At 39.4% G+C, this 18838-nt stretch overlaps 1 protein-coding gene and 1 long non-coding RNA gene across 4 annotated transcripts in view; one reads left to right on the forward strand and one right to left on the reverse strand.

The window, feature by feature from the left end:
• LOC125963408 (uncharacterized) overlaps positions 1–18838 on the forward strand; it is a 500580-nt gene that overhangs the window by 319453 nt on the left and 162289 nt on the right. The gene's annotated exons all lie outside the window — the stretch shown is intronic.
• Positions 1–18838, reverse strand: part of TTC5 (tetratricopeptide repeat domain 5) — a 36919-nt gene that overhangs the window by 9556 nt on the left and 8525 nt on the right. For 2 of the 3 annotated variants that reach the window (XM_004274054.3, XM_033435871.2), the window contains exons 6-10: positions 17619–17675; positions 16885–17031; positions 16334–16548; positions 13150–13294; positions 6736–10264 (exon numbers count right to left, since the gene is read on the reverse strand). In XM_004274054.3, the coding sequence (XP_004274102.2) occupies positions 10145–10264; positions 13150–13294; positions 16334–16548; positions 16885–17031; positions 17619–17675 (684 nt within the window). In that variant the 3' untranslated portion in view covers positions 6736–10144. The remainder of the gene's footprint in view (positions 1–6735; positions 10265–13149; positions 13295–16333; positions 16549–16884; positions 17032–17618; positions 17676–18838) is intronic. The other variant, XM_033435870.2, reaches the window with a different exon arrangement.

Raw genomic sequence — 18838 nt, forward strand, 5'->3', positions numbered from 1 at the left:
GTTCAGTCAACATTTATGAACTTAATCAGGAATTGAGTCTAGCAGAAACCAGTGAAGAAGTAAAAGAGACCTCCTCTTTGCTTGCCAAATTATGAATTGGGCTACAGCAATAAGCAAGTAAATAAAAGAAAAGGTATAGCCGTCCCTCCCAACTGTTCAACCACCCGGCAGAGCAGAGGAAATGGCCTGCGCCAGGGAAGAAGCACAAAGAGAAGCAAAGCTGGACAGGGCGAAAAGACTGGTAGGCTTACACCCTGACTAAGATTCATAATCCCCTGGGATGCGTAGTTTTCCCTGACCACACTGGTAAACCACATACTCTCACATCTAGTGGGGCCATACCCTCAAGTCCCAGCATTCTGGATCTACTTCTACATTCATCTGATGGAATTCTGGTTAACATCTTCTACAGCCATCCTGCCCTGACCAAAGATAAGCAGGACTATAGTCATTTTGTTTACCTTCTCTATCCATATAAACACATAAAATACATGAACAAACATGTAAGAACCTGATCTTCTAAATATAAACGACAACAACAAAATGTGTTCAGAGAATTGTAAGCAACATCAGAATGTTTACTCATTCAATATTTATTGAGTGTGTACTATAAGTGGACACCATGGTAGAGTTAGGGACACATTCTAGAAAGACACAGAAGAGTTCACAATCTCTTGGGAGATATATATAATAATTTACAAATCACTTATATATTACATAGTGATAACAAATATATACATATGGTTGCTTTATCTAGAATGCAGTTCTCAAAGAACACTGTTGAAAGTATAGACAGATTTCTGTGTCTTTCTTGGTCTTGTCTCAAGACATAGCCTTGTAAGCAAGTTTATCTGTAGGATAACAGCTACCTATCATTCAGTATAAAAGTCACAATTCAACCCTCAAACAAGTGTTTTCCAACCTGTACCATAATTGTGGCGTGGTCAAAGAGTGTTGGTAATAAGGCACTCAAAGCCAAGTCTACTATTGCATTGCTTCTCCAAAGGTGAGCTTGTACAAGGACAATTTCCTTTAGCATTATCCATTTGTTAAAAAAGAGGTCACACAAATGTGCTTGTGTTTGCCAGAGATATATTTATTCTCTATCATAGCTTTAAAACCGTACTAAAAATAATTTTTAAATGTCATTTAAAAATATAACCCAAGAAGCCAACCTGAAAAGGCTACATACTCTTACGATTCCAAGTATATGACTTTCTGGAAAAGGCAAAACTATGGAAACAGTATAAAGATCAGTGGTTGTCAAGGGCTAGGAGAGAAGGAAAGAATGAATAGGTGGAGCACACAGGATTTTTAGGGCAGTGAAACTACTCTGTATGATACTATAATGGTGGGTACAAGTCATCATACATTTGTCAAAACCCATAGAATGTACAATATCAAGAGGGAACCTTAATGTAATCTGTGGAATTTGGGTGATAATGATGTGTCAATGTGAGTTCATTGACTGTAACAAATGCACCCTTCTGATGCAGGATGTTGATGGTGGGGGAGCAAGTGTGTGTGTGTGTGTGTGTGTGTGTGTGTGTGTGTGTGTGTGTGTGTGTGTGTGTGTGTGTGTGTGTGTGTGTGTGTGTGTGTGCGCAAAAGGTATATGGGAACTCTCCATACTTTCCACTCAGTCTTGCTGTGAACCTAAAACTGCCCTAAAAAATAAAGCCTAATTAAAAAATACTTTTAGGGTTTCCCTGGTGGCACAGTGGTTAAGAACCCGCCTGCCAGTGCAGAGGACACAGGTTCGAGCCCTGTTCCCGGAAGATCCCACATGCCACGGAGCAACTAAGCCCGTGCGCCACAACTACTGAGCCTGCGCTCTAGAGCCTGCAAACCAGAACTACTGAGCCTGCGTGCCACAACTATTGAAGCCCACATGCCTAGAGCCCGTGCTCCACAATAAGAGAAACCACCGCAATGAGAAGCCCGCGCACTACAACGAAGAGTAGCCCCCGCTTGCCACAACTTGAGAAAGCCCGCACCCGGCAACCAAGACCCAAAGCAGCCAAATAAATAAATAAATAAACAAAATTTTTCCAAATAAATAAAATACTTAAAAAAAATGTAACCCAATAATGATTATTGTCAAAAACTGTACAACTAGTGTTTTTTTCCCCTTTGGGCAGTGACAAACAGAAGCAGACACAGCAAGTTTTCCACAAGGCTTTTTGCTACAGAGGAGTCTGTGCACCAAAATGTCAAGGCTCACACTCCTCAAATGATAAGTTTTTCATTTACTCCCATCATTCACCAGGCCCATTTTGGAACCTCAGCCAGAAATCTCCCTCTCTGCTAGCGGGAACAAAAAGCTCCAGGCCACACACAATAGTTGGTAAAATCTAGAAGTTGGCACTGTTCTAGCTGCCTCAGTGAAACCAATGCTCTAAGGATCCCTATACCCCCAGGCCTAATCCAAAGATAAGTTGTTTTAACATATGAGAAAAAAAAGTTGAAGGAGAGTCATAACAGAAAAACCTAGGGTCCCCAGGCACCAGTTTCAGACTCTCTGCAGCAGCTCTGCTTTGGTTGATTAAAGCAGGAGTTGGAGGCCCCTGAGAGCCAATTAAAAAAGGAAGTTAGGATGAGGGAGGGAGAAATGATTCCAGCAACTACCAATTAAAAGTGAATGGATCCCACAGCACGAAGGGATGGTGATTCAAACTGTTGCATCAGCCAAGTTCCAGCACCAACTCCCTGAACATGAAGAGAAAGCAAAGGGGAGGGGTGAAGGAGGGGGGCAGAGGTGTCCCACACTCTGGCAGCTTCCACTGCTTATCTCAAGTGAATACAGACCTGACAATTAAAGCGCAAGTGGAATCTCTTGATTAGCCATGCACAAAACCCCAAGACCATGCCATAAGAGGGACAGGACCTGTAGGCAGGGAAACATGCCCAAAAGTTAGGCAGGATGCTGCTGACACAACAGACCTGCTGCCAATTCAGAACTGCTCTGTCAAATCAGATCACACGTCACTCAGAACAATACTACTTCCATCACTATCCCTCCCCTCCACCCTGTACTTGTAAAATACCTGATGATTTTCAAGCATGTTCGCAAATACTACTTCAGTGATTGTCACAAACAAAATCCCTGTGGGTTCTGTCGGGTATGTATTAGTATTTTCATCTAGGAATTTTTAAAAGTTAATGCTGAAGTTCAAGAGATCTAAGAGCATAAAAGCAGTATTATTTGTATATTTTAAGTGATATGCCACTAAGCTTATATATACATAGAATATCTCTTGAACAAAATGTAAGAAAATGGAGCGGTTACTACAGCAAAGGAACTAGGGGTCAGGAATGGAAATGAGGCTTTCTTTTTTCTGTTAGCTTTTTTGTAATTTTACACTATTGTATATATAATTTCCTGAAATTAAATGAAAAAGAAAGTTACAATTAGGGAGCAGAAAACCACAATCCAATTCTCTCTCCGTATAATGCTGCCTCCCATGTTGGGTAAACAGGACAGAACAGTTTTCTTTCTCCTGTATCTTGCCACTTATTCCCCATTCCATCACCACCATCCACATGTACGTATACACACACAACTTTCTGTGAGAATTTCCCCATGATTGCCTGGTCAATGCAAATCTGCCAGGAGCTGAGGGTGTGCTGAAAACCAACCAAGTGACAGGGAAATTGAAAATGTGATTTTGGATTATAGGAAGAGTGATCCTAAATGATACAATTCACTTAGAAAAAAAATAGCATTTTTGTTCAAATATTTTGAGAAAACAGAAAAATAAGCTAGCACTTCAGCATGAAGGATCAATATTAGAAAGAATGAAGGCCACAAAATCTGCCAGTATTGGGAACGTGGTTCCCTAATACTCTACAGCCTGGCAAGTCACTGACAAAAAGGGAAGAACTTCTTTTCCTGGAGATCAAGGGAGATTTCTTGGCCTGATACAGAGACAGGTTCCCACAAAAAGAAAGGTGAGAGGCTGTATGACACAATGGGAAATGTGGCTATGCACATCTAAAGATAAAATATATAAATTAAGCTAATGGAGTACTGGAAGACACTGCCTCTCAGGTCACACTCAACACTGATACCCTGACTCTACAAATCACAGATGTAGGTAGATCAGTAAGTAGAGAAGGAAAATGCTAACAGAATCCTGACACCAAGAGGCAGTCATTGCCACGGACTAAAGTAGGAGACTACCATGGGAACAGAATGCATACTCTTTTAAAATGTATTCAATGGTTCCATGTGAATTATTGAGCACTTGTGCCAGGTACTGAGCTAGGATTTAAGACCACTAAGATGAGTACCTTCGAAAAGTTCACAGCCTATAGGAAACTGGCAAATAATTAAAACACAGTAAGTGCTCTGAGAGTATAGAGACAGGCACATCAAAATCGAATATGCTCAGGACGGTTTTACAAAAGAGGTAATGTTTAAGCTGAATCTCAAAGGGCAATCAGGAGCTCTCCAGGAGTGAAGACAACACATTTCAGGCAGAAGGAATCACATGTGCAAAAGTGCTGAGGTATGAAAGAGCATGGAAATTTCCAGATATTAAAAATATGCTGGGGTTGCCATGCATTAGGATTATAAGAAGAGGGCAGAAATGAGGTAATATAGATAAGCAGACCAAAACGTGATGGCTGTGGCCCATGTGAAGGAGTGTCTTACTGGAATTAAAGAATTGCTGAGGGTTTTTAAACAAGGAAATTATATGATCAGATTTGTTTTGAGAAAGGTGAAACTGTTGGCAGCACTTCCCACTTCTGAAACAGCAGAAGAGCACATTAGCATAACAGGCAGAGTACAAGCTCTAGAGTCAGGAGGACTGGGTTCAAATTCCAGCTCTAATACAGCTGGAATTCCAGCATAATTGAGTCCTGCTTATCTCTACTTGTCATGTACCACCTGTAGGACATGTATGAGTTCATTTAATCCTCATAACAATCCTACAAGGTAGGTAGTAATATTACCTCCATTTTATAGATGGAGACCCTGAATCTCAGAGAGGTAAGAAACTCACCCATATGGGCTTCCCTGGTGGCGCAGTGATTGAGAGTCCGCCTGCCGATGCAGGGGACGCGGGTTCGTGCCCCGGTCCGGGAGGATCCCACATGCCTTGGAGCGGCTGGGCCCGTGAGCCATGGCCGCTGGGCCTGTGCGTCCGGAGCCTGTGCCCCGCAACGGGAGAGGCCACAACAGTGAGAGGCCCGTGTACCGCAAAAAAAAAAAAAAAAAAAAAAGAAACTCACCCATAGCCTTTGAAGCACAGTAACAGTAAAAATTTCAAATCATGGCTCTACTACTTACAAACTTACAAATTTGGACAATACTACTATTATGATCATTATTACTAAAAAGTGAAAAAAGTTAAGAGAAAGTAAGATTTCAACTATAGGGAAAACAAAGACCACCATTGCCACAGTCAGGCAAGAAATACAGAATTACTGAACTAAGACAATATGAATGGACAGAAAATAAATGAAGAGATATTTAGGAGACATGATCAACATAACAGCCATGTGACACACTGGGGGATATTAGACATGAAGAAGGAATCAGAGATGACTTCCCAAGTTTCTGGCCTAGATAACCGAATACATGGTGATGTCAGCTGCTAATACAGAGACAACAGAGGCGGCTGCTAGAGATAATGAGTTCTATTTTAGATACGTTGGATTTAAAACATCTATGGCACATATAGCCTAGTAAGCAGGTGTAAACTTATCACTAGCGCTAGGGAAAAAGATCTGGAAATATAAATTTAGGAAAATTAGTAATTTGGTAAGTGAACACATGGCTATGAATGAAATGGCTCAATGAAAATGTTTTGAGGAAGAAAAGCAGTAGGCCATGGGTAGAACTCCTAAGGCCACCACCATTTAAAGAGAGGATGAGGAAGAAGTGTCCATATAGGAAGTAGGATTCAATAAGATTCTGACTTCTCCACCAGGGCTACGCACATCATATCCACTGATCAAAAACAGTTTGTGCTTGGCAATTACCTGGGTTCACTATGTTCACGGTTACCCTCTCATACTCAACACCCTAGGTCTTTATCCCTTCAGTTCTTCCCCTAATCTTCCCCTAATCACTTTATCCCTTCAGTTCTTCCCCTAATCAAGAACAGTTTGTGCTTGGCAATTACCTGGGTTCACTATGTTCACGGTTACCCTCTCATACTCAACACCCTAGGTCTTTATCCCTTCAGTTCTTCCCCTAATCACTTCCCCTAATGGGCCTCTTTTCCTCCCATGTAGAACCAAGTTATAACCTTCAACTTCTGCTCTACTCTTGGAGTATCCTCCTACCAGTTCTACATGTTGGTTTGTACTGTGCCAACCTGCTAAGCTGGAACTACATAAGGTCTTTTTTATATAATAAATATATTATCATATAAGACTTTGCATGAGGTCTAATTTATATAATAAATCCCTTATCCCATAACTCATAAAGGTTCTGCTCCCCTGATTGAACCATGACTGATATATTCCATCCCCGTTTCCTAATTCTGACCTCCATGGCCCACCCCCCACCCAAGTATTGTGATAAAGAATAGTACAATTTCCACTATCTCTCTGAAGGCTAGAGACCAAGTGAACCTACAAGAGAAGCAATTACCAAAGCAGAAGCCCTGTTCTAAAGGCTCTTCAAGCCAATAGAATAAAGTTTCAAAATCATTATTATTCTGCATACAAGGTGTCAACACTCTCTACATTAATCTACTATATCTTGTTTTCCTAACCCACCATCTGTCCAGCCGGCCAGCCATTTGTTGTCAAATCAGGCAATGTCCAACACTCAGAGATGTATATAATAATGTCTAGAACTCAAAGATAAGTATGAGTTAGTGGCTGTCCTTTAAGAGTTCAAACCATAGAATCAAGTAATCATAATACAATAAAATGTGTCATATAATACAGATGGTACAAAGTGCTATATCATTTCCTAAACATAGCTCCCTAAATTTTTTTTAATACATTTTCCTCAGTCTTGGATGCTCTCTGTTACACATCAAATTTATAAGTAGCTAGCTAGTATTTTATTAAAAGATCTTCAACATCACAAATAAAGGAATGAAAATTTGAAACAATGAAATGTCATGTTGCCTATCAGATACAAAAATTATATCCCAGCTCATGAACAGGCACTCTTATAACAGGAGAAAAAAAGGATATTATGAAGATAAAAATAAAACTAATGAAAAAGAAGAGAACTACAAAAGATGAGGGTAAACAAAGTCAATTTCTTTGAAGACTTGTAAGAGACAAAAGGCTGAAGGAGAAGTGATAAGGTACAAATGAATAATACCAATAATACCTTAGAGAAAAAGGGGACAAAATGACTGATACCATAGAGAATAAACAAATAAGGAACATACTACAAATATTTAGGAGAGTAAATTTGAAAACTTAAATGAAACGGATAAATTACTAAAAAATACAAAATATCAAAACTTAATCAAGAGAAACTTGAATAATTCAATCCAATAAACCTTAAAGAATTTAAATCAGAAGTTAATCTTTCCATAAAGAAAATGCCAGGTGCTGATTGATGATTTTATGGGCAAGTTCCACCAAGAAAAAGACAAACTGATTTTATATCACCCTTTCAAATAAACATACAGGAGATACGCTCTTTACTCATTGTATGAGGTTAGCATAACTTTAATACCAAAACCAGACTAGAATAGATTAATAGTGTAGACTCATAAACTAATATCACTTGTGACCCACAGATATAAAATCTTAAATATTACACAAGTAAATCCAGCGATATAAAAAGAAATACATATCCTGACCAAGTAAGTTTTGTACCAAGAATGCAAGTTTGATTTATTAATCAAAAGCTGAGTACTCGGGCTTCCCTGGTGGTGCAGTGGTTGAGAGTCCGCCTGCCGATGCAGGGGACATGGGTTCGTGCCCCGGTCCGGGAAGATCCCACATGCCGTGGAGTGGCTAGGCCCGTGAGCCATGGCCGCTGAGCCTGCGCGTCCGGAGCCTGCGCTCCGCAACAGGAGAGGCCGCAACAGTGAGAGGCCCGTGTACCGTTAAAAAAAAAAAAAAAAAAAGCTGAGTACTCAAATCCACCACACTAACAGATTAAAAGAAAAAAAAGGTCATCTGCCATCTCAATAAATGCAGAAAAAGCCTTAGATGAAATGTAATACCTTTTCATCATAAAAACCCAGATAGGCTTGAAATCTAAGATCAGGCATATGTAAAAACTATATAACAAACATCTTATTTAATACTGAAATTTTGAAAATATTTCCTTTAAGTATAAGAACAAGACAAGGATGCCTGCAATCATCACTTGTATTCAGCATACTAGAGATCGTAACTACTGCAGAAAACAAAGAAAATAAAAGGTAAAAGGACTGGAAAGGAAGACACAAAAAAGTTGTTATTTATACACAGAAAACCAAAAGGAATCAACAAATTATTAGAATGAGAGAGTTCTAAACAGGTGACAGCTATGAAATATATAAAGTCAATTTATACCTATTCCCAAGCACAGTTAGCAAATGTAATTTTTAAAATTATACTATTTACAATAGCATAGAAAACTACGAAGTATCTAGGAATAAATCTAATAAAAGATATATAGGACTTTTCCAGAAAAAGTATACAATTATATTGAAATATATTGAAGACTTAAGTAAATGAAGAAAATCATGAATAAGAAGATTCAATGTTATAAACATGTCTGTTCTTCCTAAATTGATCTATAAATTCAATGCAACCCCAAGCAAAACCCAGAGGAGTTTTTCACGAAAATGTACGGATTCTAAAATGTAAATGGGCCACTGGTTAAGAACAACATGGCCCATTGTTATTCTGATTGGATACTGACTTTTTATAAAATGAGAAGACAATATGGTATTGGAATAGAAATAGACAAATAGATCAGAATAGATCAGAAGAGAAAGCTCAGAAACAGACCTATATACTATATATAAAAAGTTGGTTTAAGACAGATTGGGCTTTAAAGATCAGTGGGCAAAGGATAGATCTTTAATAAAAGGTGCTGGGGCAATTAATTACTCATTAAGAAAAAAAATTATATACCTACATCGTAACACAAGGAAAGGTCATAATGAAAGAAAAGGACAAAATGATAAAAATTCATAAATCAACAGAGGGGATATGTTTTGATGACTTCAGGATAGGGAAGGACTTCTTAAAACACAAACATCACTAGAAGTCTTCCAAATTAATCTGTATCCATTCATGTACTCTCTGGTTATAACCATTCAGTTGGTTAATAATCCTCCCTCATATTTCCCTATTTTTCCACAAGGATATTAAAAGAAACTGTTATAAAATGTATCACTAGAACCTAAAGGAATTGAATATCTAGCTCTCTCTGGTCTTTCACCCTAGTAACACTATTAGAATAGTACTGCTGTCATGTTGGACTATGATAAGGGCCACTCCTAAGGATGACAGAATGGGGAAGTGGAAGGAAGCTGGTTCCCAACAACTTTGTGGAACTGCCATTCCTGCCCTGGGCTGCCTATTGCCAGATTTCTTTTAACTGAGAGAGAAGTAAACTATTTTGCTTAAAGAAAAAAGCGGGGAAGGGGGTATTACTCTAATGGATTGAAGTGATCCTAAAACCAAGAATTCAAGCCTAGAGAGAATGAAGCAGGCCAAACTACACAGTATTTTTTATCCAAACAAATTTAATTCTGTTCCAGCCCCAAAGAAGGGGAAGCACCTAAATTTTAAAAATAAAAACTGCTCAAAAACTAAGTCATTAAAAAAATTAAACCCCCTCCCTTAGCAATAAATACTGAAATGATATATACACATGACGCTTAGGAAGGAGGCAAGAACAGGAACCTTGGGAATTCTGTCCCATGACAAGGTCCCAACACTTCTACCAACTCCATGCTCTTTGCCTAAAACATAGAAGAGCAATGGAAGAGGCAGGAGATATACCAGGGACATGTGTGGCCCCAGAGAGAGCTGGAACATAACAGGAAAGAAAGAAGACACAAAGTGTCTTACAGGGCAGAGGAAAGGAAAGTTGTCATCTAAAACGTCCCCCCAATTCCAGTTGCGTCACTGGATCTGGCTGGTGCAGTTGCCGAGTGCCCTTGAGCTTTTCTCCTCGCCTCTACTCCTTCTTTAGCATGCCATCCAAGGAAGGTCATTCACACTGTGGCCTCGATGCCACTGTGGCAGCGGCCTGGCTGCTGGAGCCCTGAGGCTTCCCATTCACCACCAGCAGGAGGGGCGTCTCCACACGAACACTGGAAAAGGAATAGTCCTGGAAAAGACAAATATACAGAGGCTCATTACAGATCCTAAGATGGAAGAAACTCCAGCACAGGGATACACCACCTGTGGCTTTCTCACCCCCTCCCTTCTACCTCCCGCAGCAGATATACCCCTTACCTCCATCTCACATTAAACAAAGCTGAACTAACATAGGGGATGTAATTTTCCCAAAGTTTTCAATCTTCAGAAGGAAAATCTGGGACAGGTAGAGTGCCAGTAACTGTCATTACAAGAATGGGACAATTCTGATTCAAAAAGAACAGGATCCTGGCACTGCCCAACAAAAGGGTCCCACCAGCTCTACAGAATCTTCCCTTCCCACAGTGTTTATCATAAATTATAACTAAATACACACAGCAGCCAAGCCAGAGCCAATAGAAAGTCTGAGAAACTCTTAGATCAAGTGTTTGTAAAGTTATAAATTAATCTGCCTAATATAAATTAGACTTACTTCTCCTTTAATATCAGGAGGAATTAACAAAATGTAGGTTTAAACATTCTCCTAATAACGGAAAACATCAGCTCAATTTATCAGTTCAAATGTACTTTAAGTTGCAAAATGTGTTGTTAAAAGATCTTTATCCAAAAAATACTGTTCCACTTGCAGTATAAAGGAGGTTCTTTTGAGTCAAAATAAAGAAGTGAATTAAACAGTTTTCATAAATCAATTTTTAAAACATCCTAACAGGAACATGGGCAAGTGACCAAAAAAAAGCAATTTATAAAACAATTATAGTCAATAAACATATGACAAAATTTTCAACCTCACCAATAATCAAGAAACCAAAGCCAAACAATATTGATGCTATACTTTTCACGTAAAATCAGCAAATAATTTTTCAAAGGTTTCTATACAGAGTTGCAAAGAAAACCATAGAAAAACAATTACTGACATCCACGGTTGATATTAACTGGTACAACCTTCCAAAAAATAGTTTGGCAATATGTATCAGAGGTCTTAGAGGGACTTCCCTGGTGGCGCAGTGGTTAAGAATCCACCTGCCAATGCAGGGGACAAGGGTTTGATCCCTGGTCTGGGAAGATCCCACATGCCACGGAGCAACTAAGCCCATGTGCCACAACTACTGAAGCCCGTGAGCCCTAGAGCCCACGCACTGCAACTACTGAGCCCACGCACCACAACTACTACTGAAGCCTGCATGCCTAGCCCTGCGCACTGCAACTACTGAGTCCACACACCGCAACTACTGAAGCCCGCGTGCCTAGAGCCAGTGCTCTGCAACGAGAAGCCACAGCAATGAGAAGCCCGTGCACCGCAACGAAGAGCAGCCCCCGCTTGCTACAACTAGAGAAAGCCTGTGCGCAGCAACAAAGACCCAATGCAGCCAAAAAAAAAAAAACCACAGTCTTAGAATTCTGCATACCCTTTGGAGCCAGGATTCTACCTTAGAAATTCACTTAATTTCTTTAATGAATTAATTAAATTTATTTAATAATCATGGATATGCACAGATATTAAAATATTTACTAAAGTACTTTTATAGTAAGGAACAATTATTAATAATCTAGATCTGGGGTCAGCAAATTTTTTCTGTAAAGAGTCAAATAATAAATATTTCAGGCTTTGTGGGTCATATAGTCTCTATCACAGAACTATTCATCTCTGACACTAGTAGAAAAGCAGCCACAGACAACAGTAAACAAATGGGTATACTTTGTTTCAAAAAAATGTAATTACAAACACTGAAATTTTAATTTCCTGTAATTTTCATGTATCACAAATTATTATTATTCTTTCAATTGTTTTCATTAAAAAATATAAAAACCATTCTTGGCTCACAAGCCATACAAAAACAGGCAGTGAGCCAGAACTGGTCAACCGGCCAGAGTTTGCTGACTGACCCTTAATCTAAATGGGGAAAAAGCGGTTAAATATCTGCTCTTGTAGAGTTTTATAAGGATTAAATGATCCAATGCAGGCCATAAAACTCTTTGCACAGTGTCTAGCAGTCAGTAAATTTTAACTATCATCATCATCTTCATCACCACCTCTATGTGTTAATTCAAAACAATGTTGCAGAATATGGAAAACCACAGGAAATGTTCACAAACATTTGCATATAATACTCCACTTGTAATTAAAAATATACATACAAATGTGTACATAAATTTATGAAAAGACTGGAGGTTTACATACCAAACTGTTAACAGTAATAACATCTGACTGACAATATTTTAGTCCATTTTTTAAAATTTATTTTTATTGAAATAATTGGCATATAACATTATGTAAGTTTAAGGTATTAATCAACATGTTAATTTGATATATTTATATATTGCAATATGATTACCACCATTACATTAGCTAACATCTCTATCACATCACATAATTATCATTTCATTTTTATGGTGGGAACAATTAAGATCTAGTCTCTTGGCAACTTTGAAGTTTATAATACCATATTGTTGTCTATAATCACTATGCTGTGCATTAGATCTCCAGGACTTATTTACCTACTGGTTGCAAGTTTATACCTTTAAACAACATCTCCCCAATTCCACCATCCCAGGATAATCACCATTCTACTCTCTGTTTTCACAGTTCGGCTTTTTAAGATTTCACATGTAAGTGATATCATATGTATTTGTCTTTCTCTGTTCAGTCCATTTTTTAAATTCTTTTTGTTTACCAGTAGTTTTTTAGTAAAGAAAAACAAAACAAAAAACAAAAAAAATTACTTTTTAGTAAAACTATTAGTAAAAAATAAATTATATATACGTGTGTAAATATAGGATATCATACAACACACACACACACACATATATATGCATTATTTTATGTATATTTTTTAAGGTAAACGTGCCCCACTTTGAGAGCCTATGAGGTGAGAAAGAATCCTAGCCATCACTCACCTTTCCCTTGTGCTGAATTCGGTGAAGCCGAAGGTTAGGCTCAGGGATGGCTACAGAGTCCCCAATGAGCACTCCCCAGCTCTGCACCATATTATATACCATCACTGCACAGCAAGGTCCATCCGAATCTACCAGGCCAAATGTACTGCCAGGTTAAGATGGGTTAAGAGAGAGAAGAGAGAAAAAAAAAAAAAAGCTTTCTTAGTTACTTATTTAGAACTCCTATGACAGGTACTAGCATTCACTATGTACATCTGAGGGCTCATTTGTCTTAGATATGTATCTTTAGAGAACATGCACAAGACTCATCAATCTGTCACTTTTCTAAGAACTTGGGACACATTCAACAAATATTAATAATGAACTAGTTCGAAATGTTGCAGCGGAACAGTATTCCTGCTCTATCAATTTAACTATCACAACCTTCATCAAACTCGCTAACCATTACTGTCAATTTAATTTAATTCCACAAACTTTCACTGAATACCTATCATGTGTCAGGCACTGTGAGCGAGCTTTTTAGTCTAGTGGGTGTCAGACAATTAGACCATCACTGACAGTACAACTGCAATAGGTGCCAGAATAGCTTTTTGCTTGTGATGAATTCAGTGAAGCCAAAGGTTGGGCTATGGGAGCCCAGAGGAGAAATGTCTAAATCAATGGAAAGCCAGGAAGGTTTCCGTGAAGAGGAGACCCTCAAACTGAATTTTAAAGAATGAAAAACTACCTGGGTTAAAACAGGAGAACTAATCCTCAGTGGAAATAAAAAATCTCTAAGGGAAGGGGATATGGCTTGACTGGGAAGGAACATAAGAGAACTTCTGAGGTGGTGGTAATGTTCTCTATAGGTGTTTAGGTTATATGGGTGTATGCATTTGTCAAAACTTAGGAAATATGCACTAAGATCTGTACATTTCATTGTATGTAAATTTTACATAAAAAGAATAAAATTATGAACAAATATTGAACTCTACTTAATGACTGCATGCTGAAGTATTCAGAGAAAAGTATACTAATGTCTGCAATTTACTTTGAAATGGACCAAGAATAAGAGAGACCAACAGATGAATAGGGGAATAAATAGATCTGTGATAAACTAAGTATAATAAAATATTAATAGTAGACTATAGGTACACAAATGTTCACTGTTAAATTCTTTCAATTTCGCTGTATGTTTGAGAATTTTTATAATAAAATGTTGGGGAAAAAATGTAATCTATATCAAGAAGCAGCAAAAAGATTATCCAGGCATAGTAACTGTGTGTAAAAACACAGAGGCATGAAAATAGCTGTTCTGAAACCTACAAAATAATCCCAAGGTTGGGACAAAAGGTACAAGCATTAAAGTGACGAAGATAATGGACACGGGGAGGCAGGGAGAAAATCATAAAGGGTTTTGGGTGTTAAGCTAAAGAGTTAAAACTTCATCCTAAAAGCTACACAGTACCAGTAAGAGGTTTTAAACAAGAAATAGCAATGGTCAGATCTGCATCTGGGAAATATTTCTCTGTACTGTGGAACACTGGAGGAAAAACAGGGAACAGGGAGACTTGTCTGTTGATGTGTTAAGAGGCTTTATTAAATTAGTAAAGACAGGAAAGTAGGGACTAAAAGGTATATCTATTGGACTTGGTGATTGCCTCAAAGCAAGAGAATGGAGAAGTCTAGAACAACTTCCAAAAGTCTTAATTAAGTGACTGAGTAGAGGTGGTACCATTGATTGAAAAGGAATTCAGGGAGGACAAACAGGTTGCCAGAGAAAGATGAGGTAATTCTGAACATACTGAGTTAGAGGTTTCTTATTATAACCCAGAGGCAGCTAGATATAGGAATCCGAAAGTTGAAGTGAGCCCTGGGCTGGAGCTAGACCTGTGAGCATAGAAGAGGCAGCCAAAGACTTGGGTTTGTATGACGTCACCAAATGAGATGACCTATAAGTGAGATGGTGAAGAATCGATGCTCATGCCATCACTTGGCACACCCAAATTCACAGCAAACACTGCAAATCAAGCACAGCATTCTCCTGGTGAAACCAGTCAAAGCCTCAGAATCCTTCTTTACAGTAAATCATGCAGCCACTGCCAAGTGATCAAAGTTGGCATCTATTTGCCATCCTGATATAGAGAGAAAAGAGGAAAGGAACAAAAACAGAGTCCTCCTAGACCTTAACGTTTAGAAATTGCACATAAAAAGAGGAGTAGCAAAATATTTGTTCTCAAGGGCCCCTAAAACCCTACCTTTGTCTATATTTCTTTCTCATTCCTCTTAACTCTAGGGTCTGCTCTAGTAACTAAACTTTTCTCAACTATCTTCTTGCTCTTCAATTGTTCAAATTCGTATACCATGAAAATGCCATGGAGGAATATCAGGCATACAATGGGAGTTATATTTTAGTTTGAATGGAGCAGAAGGGATATGAAAGGAAACAGTGACAGAGAAATCAGAATGCTTCCAGTAGAAGCTACTGGATCAAACACTGGTGATCCCAGAAACAAAAAAAAATTCAGTAGAAAACAGGAAAAGGAAACTAGTCAACCAGGGATTGGGAAGTGAGTGAAGGACCAAGGAATGATGATACTGATCAAACCCTCATTTTTCAAGAGTTAAAAATTTTCTAAATGAATATTTTTAACTCATTTCCTCTGCTAGACTATAAGCACCCTTCATTTGGGTGTGTTACATTTTTTTTTTTAACTCCCTACAACACACATAGCAGATGCTCAATGAATATTTGTTGAATAACATCTGAGAGAATCTCTCCATCAGGCCATAAATTCAAACTCAAAGCTCACCTTCCAGAACTGCTTAGGCATACCTAAGTCCAAACAGGACTTAGAATTCTTCCTCTTCGTGCCTCTATGATCATGAAAACACAAAGAGGTAGGAGAATTTTAAGGTTTCCATCTGTCTCATAAAAAAAAAGTAGCTGTCAAATTTCAGCTTCGAATATAGGAGTCCACAGAACACCAAGCTCAGGGAAAAAATGGACGGTGACAGAATCTATAGAGATTGTTAGATATCACCTAAACAATACCTGCTCACAGAAGGGAAGACAGTCACAGAAGGGAAGCAGAACTCACTAATCTCTGACCACTAACAATGTCCTCAACTTTTAGAGAAAGGCCAGGAAATAAGAGCAACTAGTTTAAAAGGATGAAAAAGAGAAAAGGCAACAGAAACTCACAAGGGGACTTTCTCCTCCGTAGTAAGGCTGAACACCACCTTTCCCAGGACCACAGCTCCACTATTTACACCAGGCTGCAGAGCACTCAGGGGCTTGCGCTCCAGGGTCACTTTCTGCCCAGAGGCTGACTGATAGTGCCCATCTCCACAAGGGCCTAGATGGGCTGGGCGCAAGCTTCCCAGCATGCTCTGTAACTTTCTGGTCTTCACCTTCCCCTGCAAAGGAAAAGGAAATAGGTAAGAAGCTGGGAACTGATGGGGAGGGTGGGAGGGAGGAAGACGCAAGAGGGAAGAGATATGGGCATATATGTATACGTATAGCTGATTCACTTTGTTATAAAGCAGAAACTAACACACTATTGTAAAACAATTGTACTCCAATAAGGACGTTAAAAAAAGAAGCTGGGAACTAGTCACTCTCCTTGAGAGTCTAGTCCTCCCCTCCCACCTACCCACTTCTTTAGGGTCACTACTACCGAGGCCTACTTTATTCTTATTTTATTGGCCTACAGCAGAATAAAAAAGCAGAATTCAGCATTTAGACATCTCTACCTTGCTCTCAAGGAGGCTGGTTAATCTATTCAGGAAATCCAGGAGTTGCTGCTCTCGCTGCTGGGGCTCTGGCCAGGCAGGGTCCAGTGCTGCAGCCCGAGAAAAGCCTTCCAGGGCCTCCCCATAATTCTCTTCATATTTATGTAACTGCACAAGAAGTAACCAAAAAACCTCCCAATTATAAGTGTGTTCAACACAAACTATCCGTGGGGTGGGGGGAGGGGCTGGGGAGAGATTAGTAATAGCACAGTGGGCTAGGAATCTAGAGAAATAAACTGTTTTCCTTCCCAGCTGTCTTCCTCTTCTACAGATGAACAGCCTGAAGAGCCAGTAAACACCTTACATCCTGGCCAAGGTGATCACAACCCCAAAGATGGAATCATTTCAAAGAAGCTAACTTCCAAACTCTACAACAGTTAAGTTGTATATATTGGGTGATTCTATTTTTATTTTTAACAGTTTACAATGAACACTTCAGGAAAGTCTTCTGAACTGTGTCCCCCATCCTCTATTTACCCTCCCACCAACTCAGCCCCTTTTCCTTTCCCTCCAGATACTTTAGTCAAACTAAGCTAGCTTTTCCCAGAAATAATTTGGCTTTCCTCTCACAGTTTGTACCCAACCTTGTCCCTGTGAATACTCAGTCATCCTCACAGGCTAAGACCTAGATATCTTATGTATTTTACCTTCAGATGACCACTCCCCCACACAAATGATTTTTTTTTTTTTTTTACCGTTGCCCTGTTCAAATGAAGATCAGGATTGCTGGAAGCTGTCCTGTCAACCTTCTCCTATAGTGGGATAAAAAGATCATCAGTGGCTCTTGTCACAGTCTTAAGGATGGCCATGCACAGCATGTCTTAAACCTCCTTACCCTGGAAAAATTTAAGTTTCTTGCTTGTCAAAATGTTTCCCAGGGCTTCCCTGGTGGCGCAGTGGTTAAGAATCCGCCTGCCAATGCAGGGAACATGCGTTCGATCCCTGGTCCAGGAAGATACCACATGCCACAGAGCAACTAAACCCATGCACCACAACTACTGAGCCTGCACTCTAGAGCCTGCGAGCCACAACTATTGAACCCACGTGCCACAACTACTGGAGCCCGTGCACCGAGAGCCCGTGCTCCGCAACAAGAGAAGGCACCGCAATGAGAAGCCTGCGCACCACAACGAAGAGTAGCCCCCGCTTGCCATAACTAGAGAAAAACCCACACATGGCAACAAAGACCCAACGCAGCCAAAAATAAAATAAATTAAAAAAAAAAAGTTTCCTATACCCACACTGTTATACAGTAACTGCTTGTGTGGCACATACTACTCAATCCCTGAAACCTCAAGGATGAAAGGGTTTCGTATTTGCATGAAACTTTAAAATATGATTATAATTTATCCATGCAATAGTATAAAAATAGAAGAAATATGTGATTAACATCTGATAAAGGGACTTCCCCGGTGGCTCAGTGGTTAAGACTCCGTGCTCCCAATGCAGGGGGCCCAGGTTCAATCCCTGGTCAGGGAACTAAATCCACATGCATGCTGCAACTAAGAGTTCACATGCTGCAACTAAGGAGCCCACGAGCTGCAGTTAAGACCTGGCGCAACCAAATAAATAAATAAATAAGTCTGTCATACAGAGTGAAGTAAGTCAGAAAGAGAAAAACAAATACCCTACGCTAATGCATATATGTGGAATCTAAAAAACTGGTATGAACCTAGTGGCAGGGCAGGAATAAAGATGGAGACGTAGAGAATGGACTTGAGGACACGGGGCGGGGAAGGGAAGCTGGGATGAAGTGAGAGAGTAGCATTGACATATATACACTACCAAACGTAAAATGGATGGCTAGTGGGAAGCTGCTGCATAGCACAGGGAGATCAGCTCAGTGCTTTGTGACCACCTAGAGGGGTGGGATAGGGAGGGTGGGAGAGAGGCTCAAGAGGGAGGGGACATGGGG

Source organism: Orcinus orca, chromosome 2, assembly GCF_937001465.1.
Source record: "Orcinus orca chromosome 2, mOrcOrc1.1, whole genome shotgun sequence".
Taxonomy (NCBI): Eukaryota; Metazoa; Chordata; class Mammalia; order Artiodactyla; family Delphinidae; genus Orcinus; species Orcinus orca.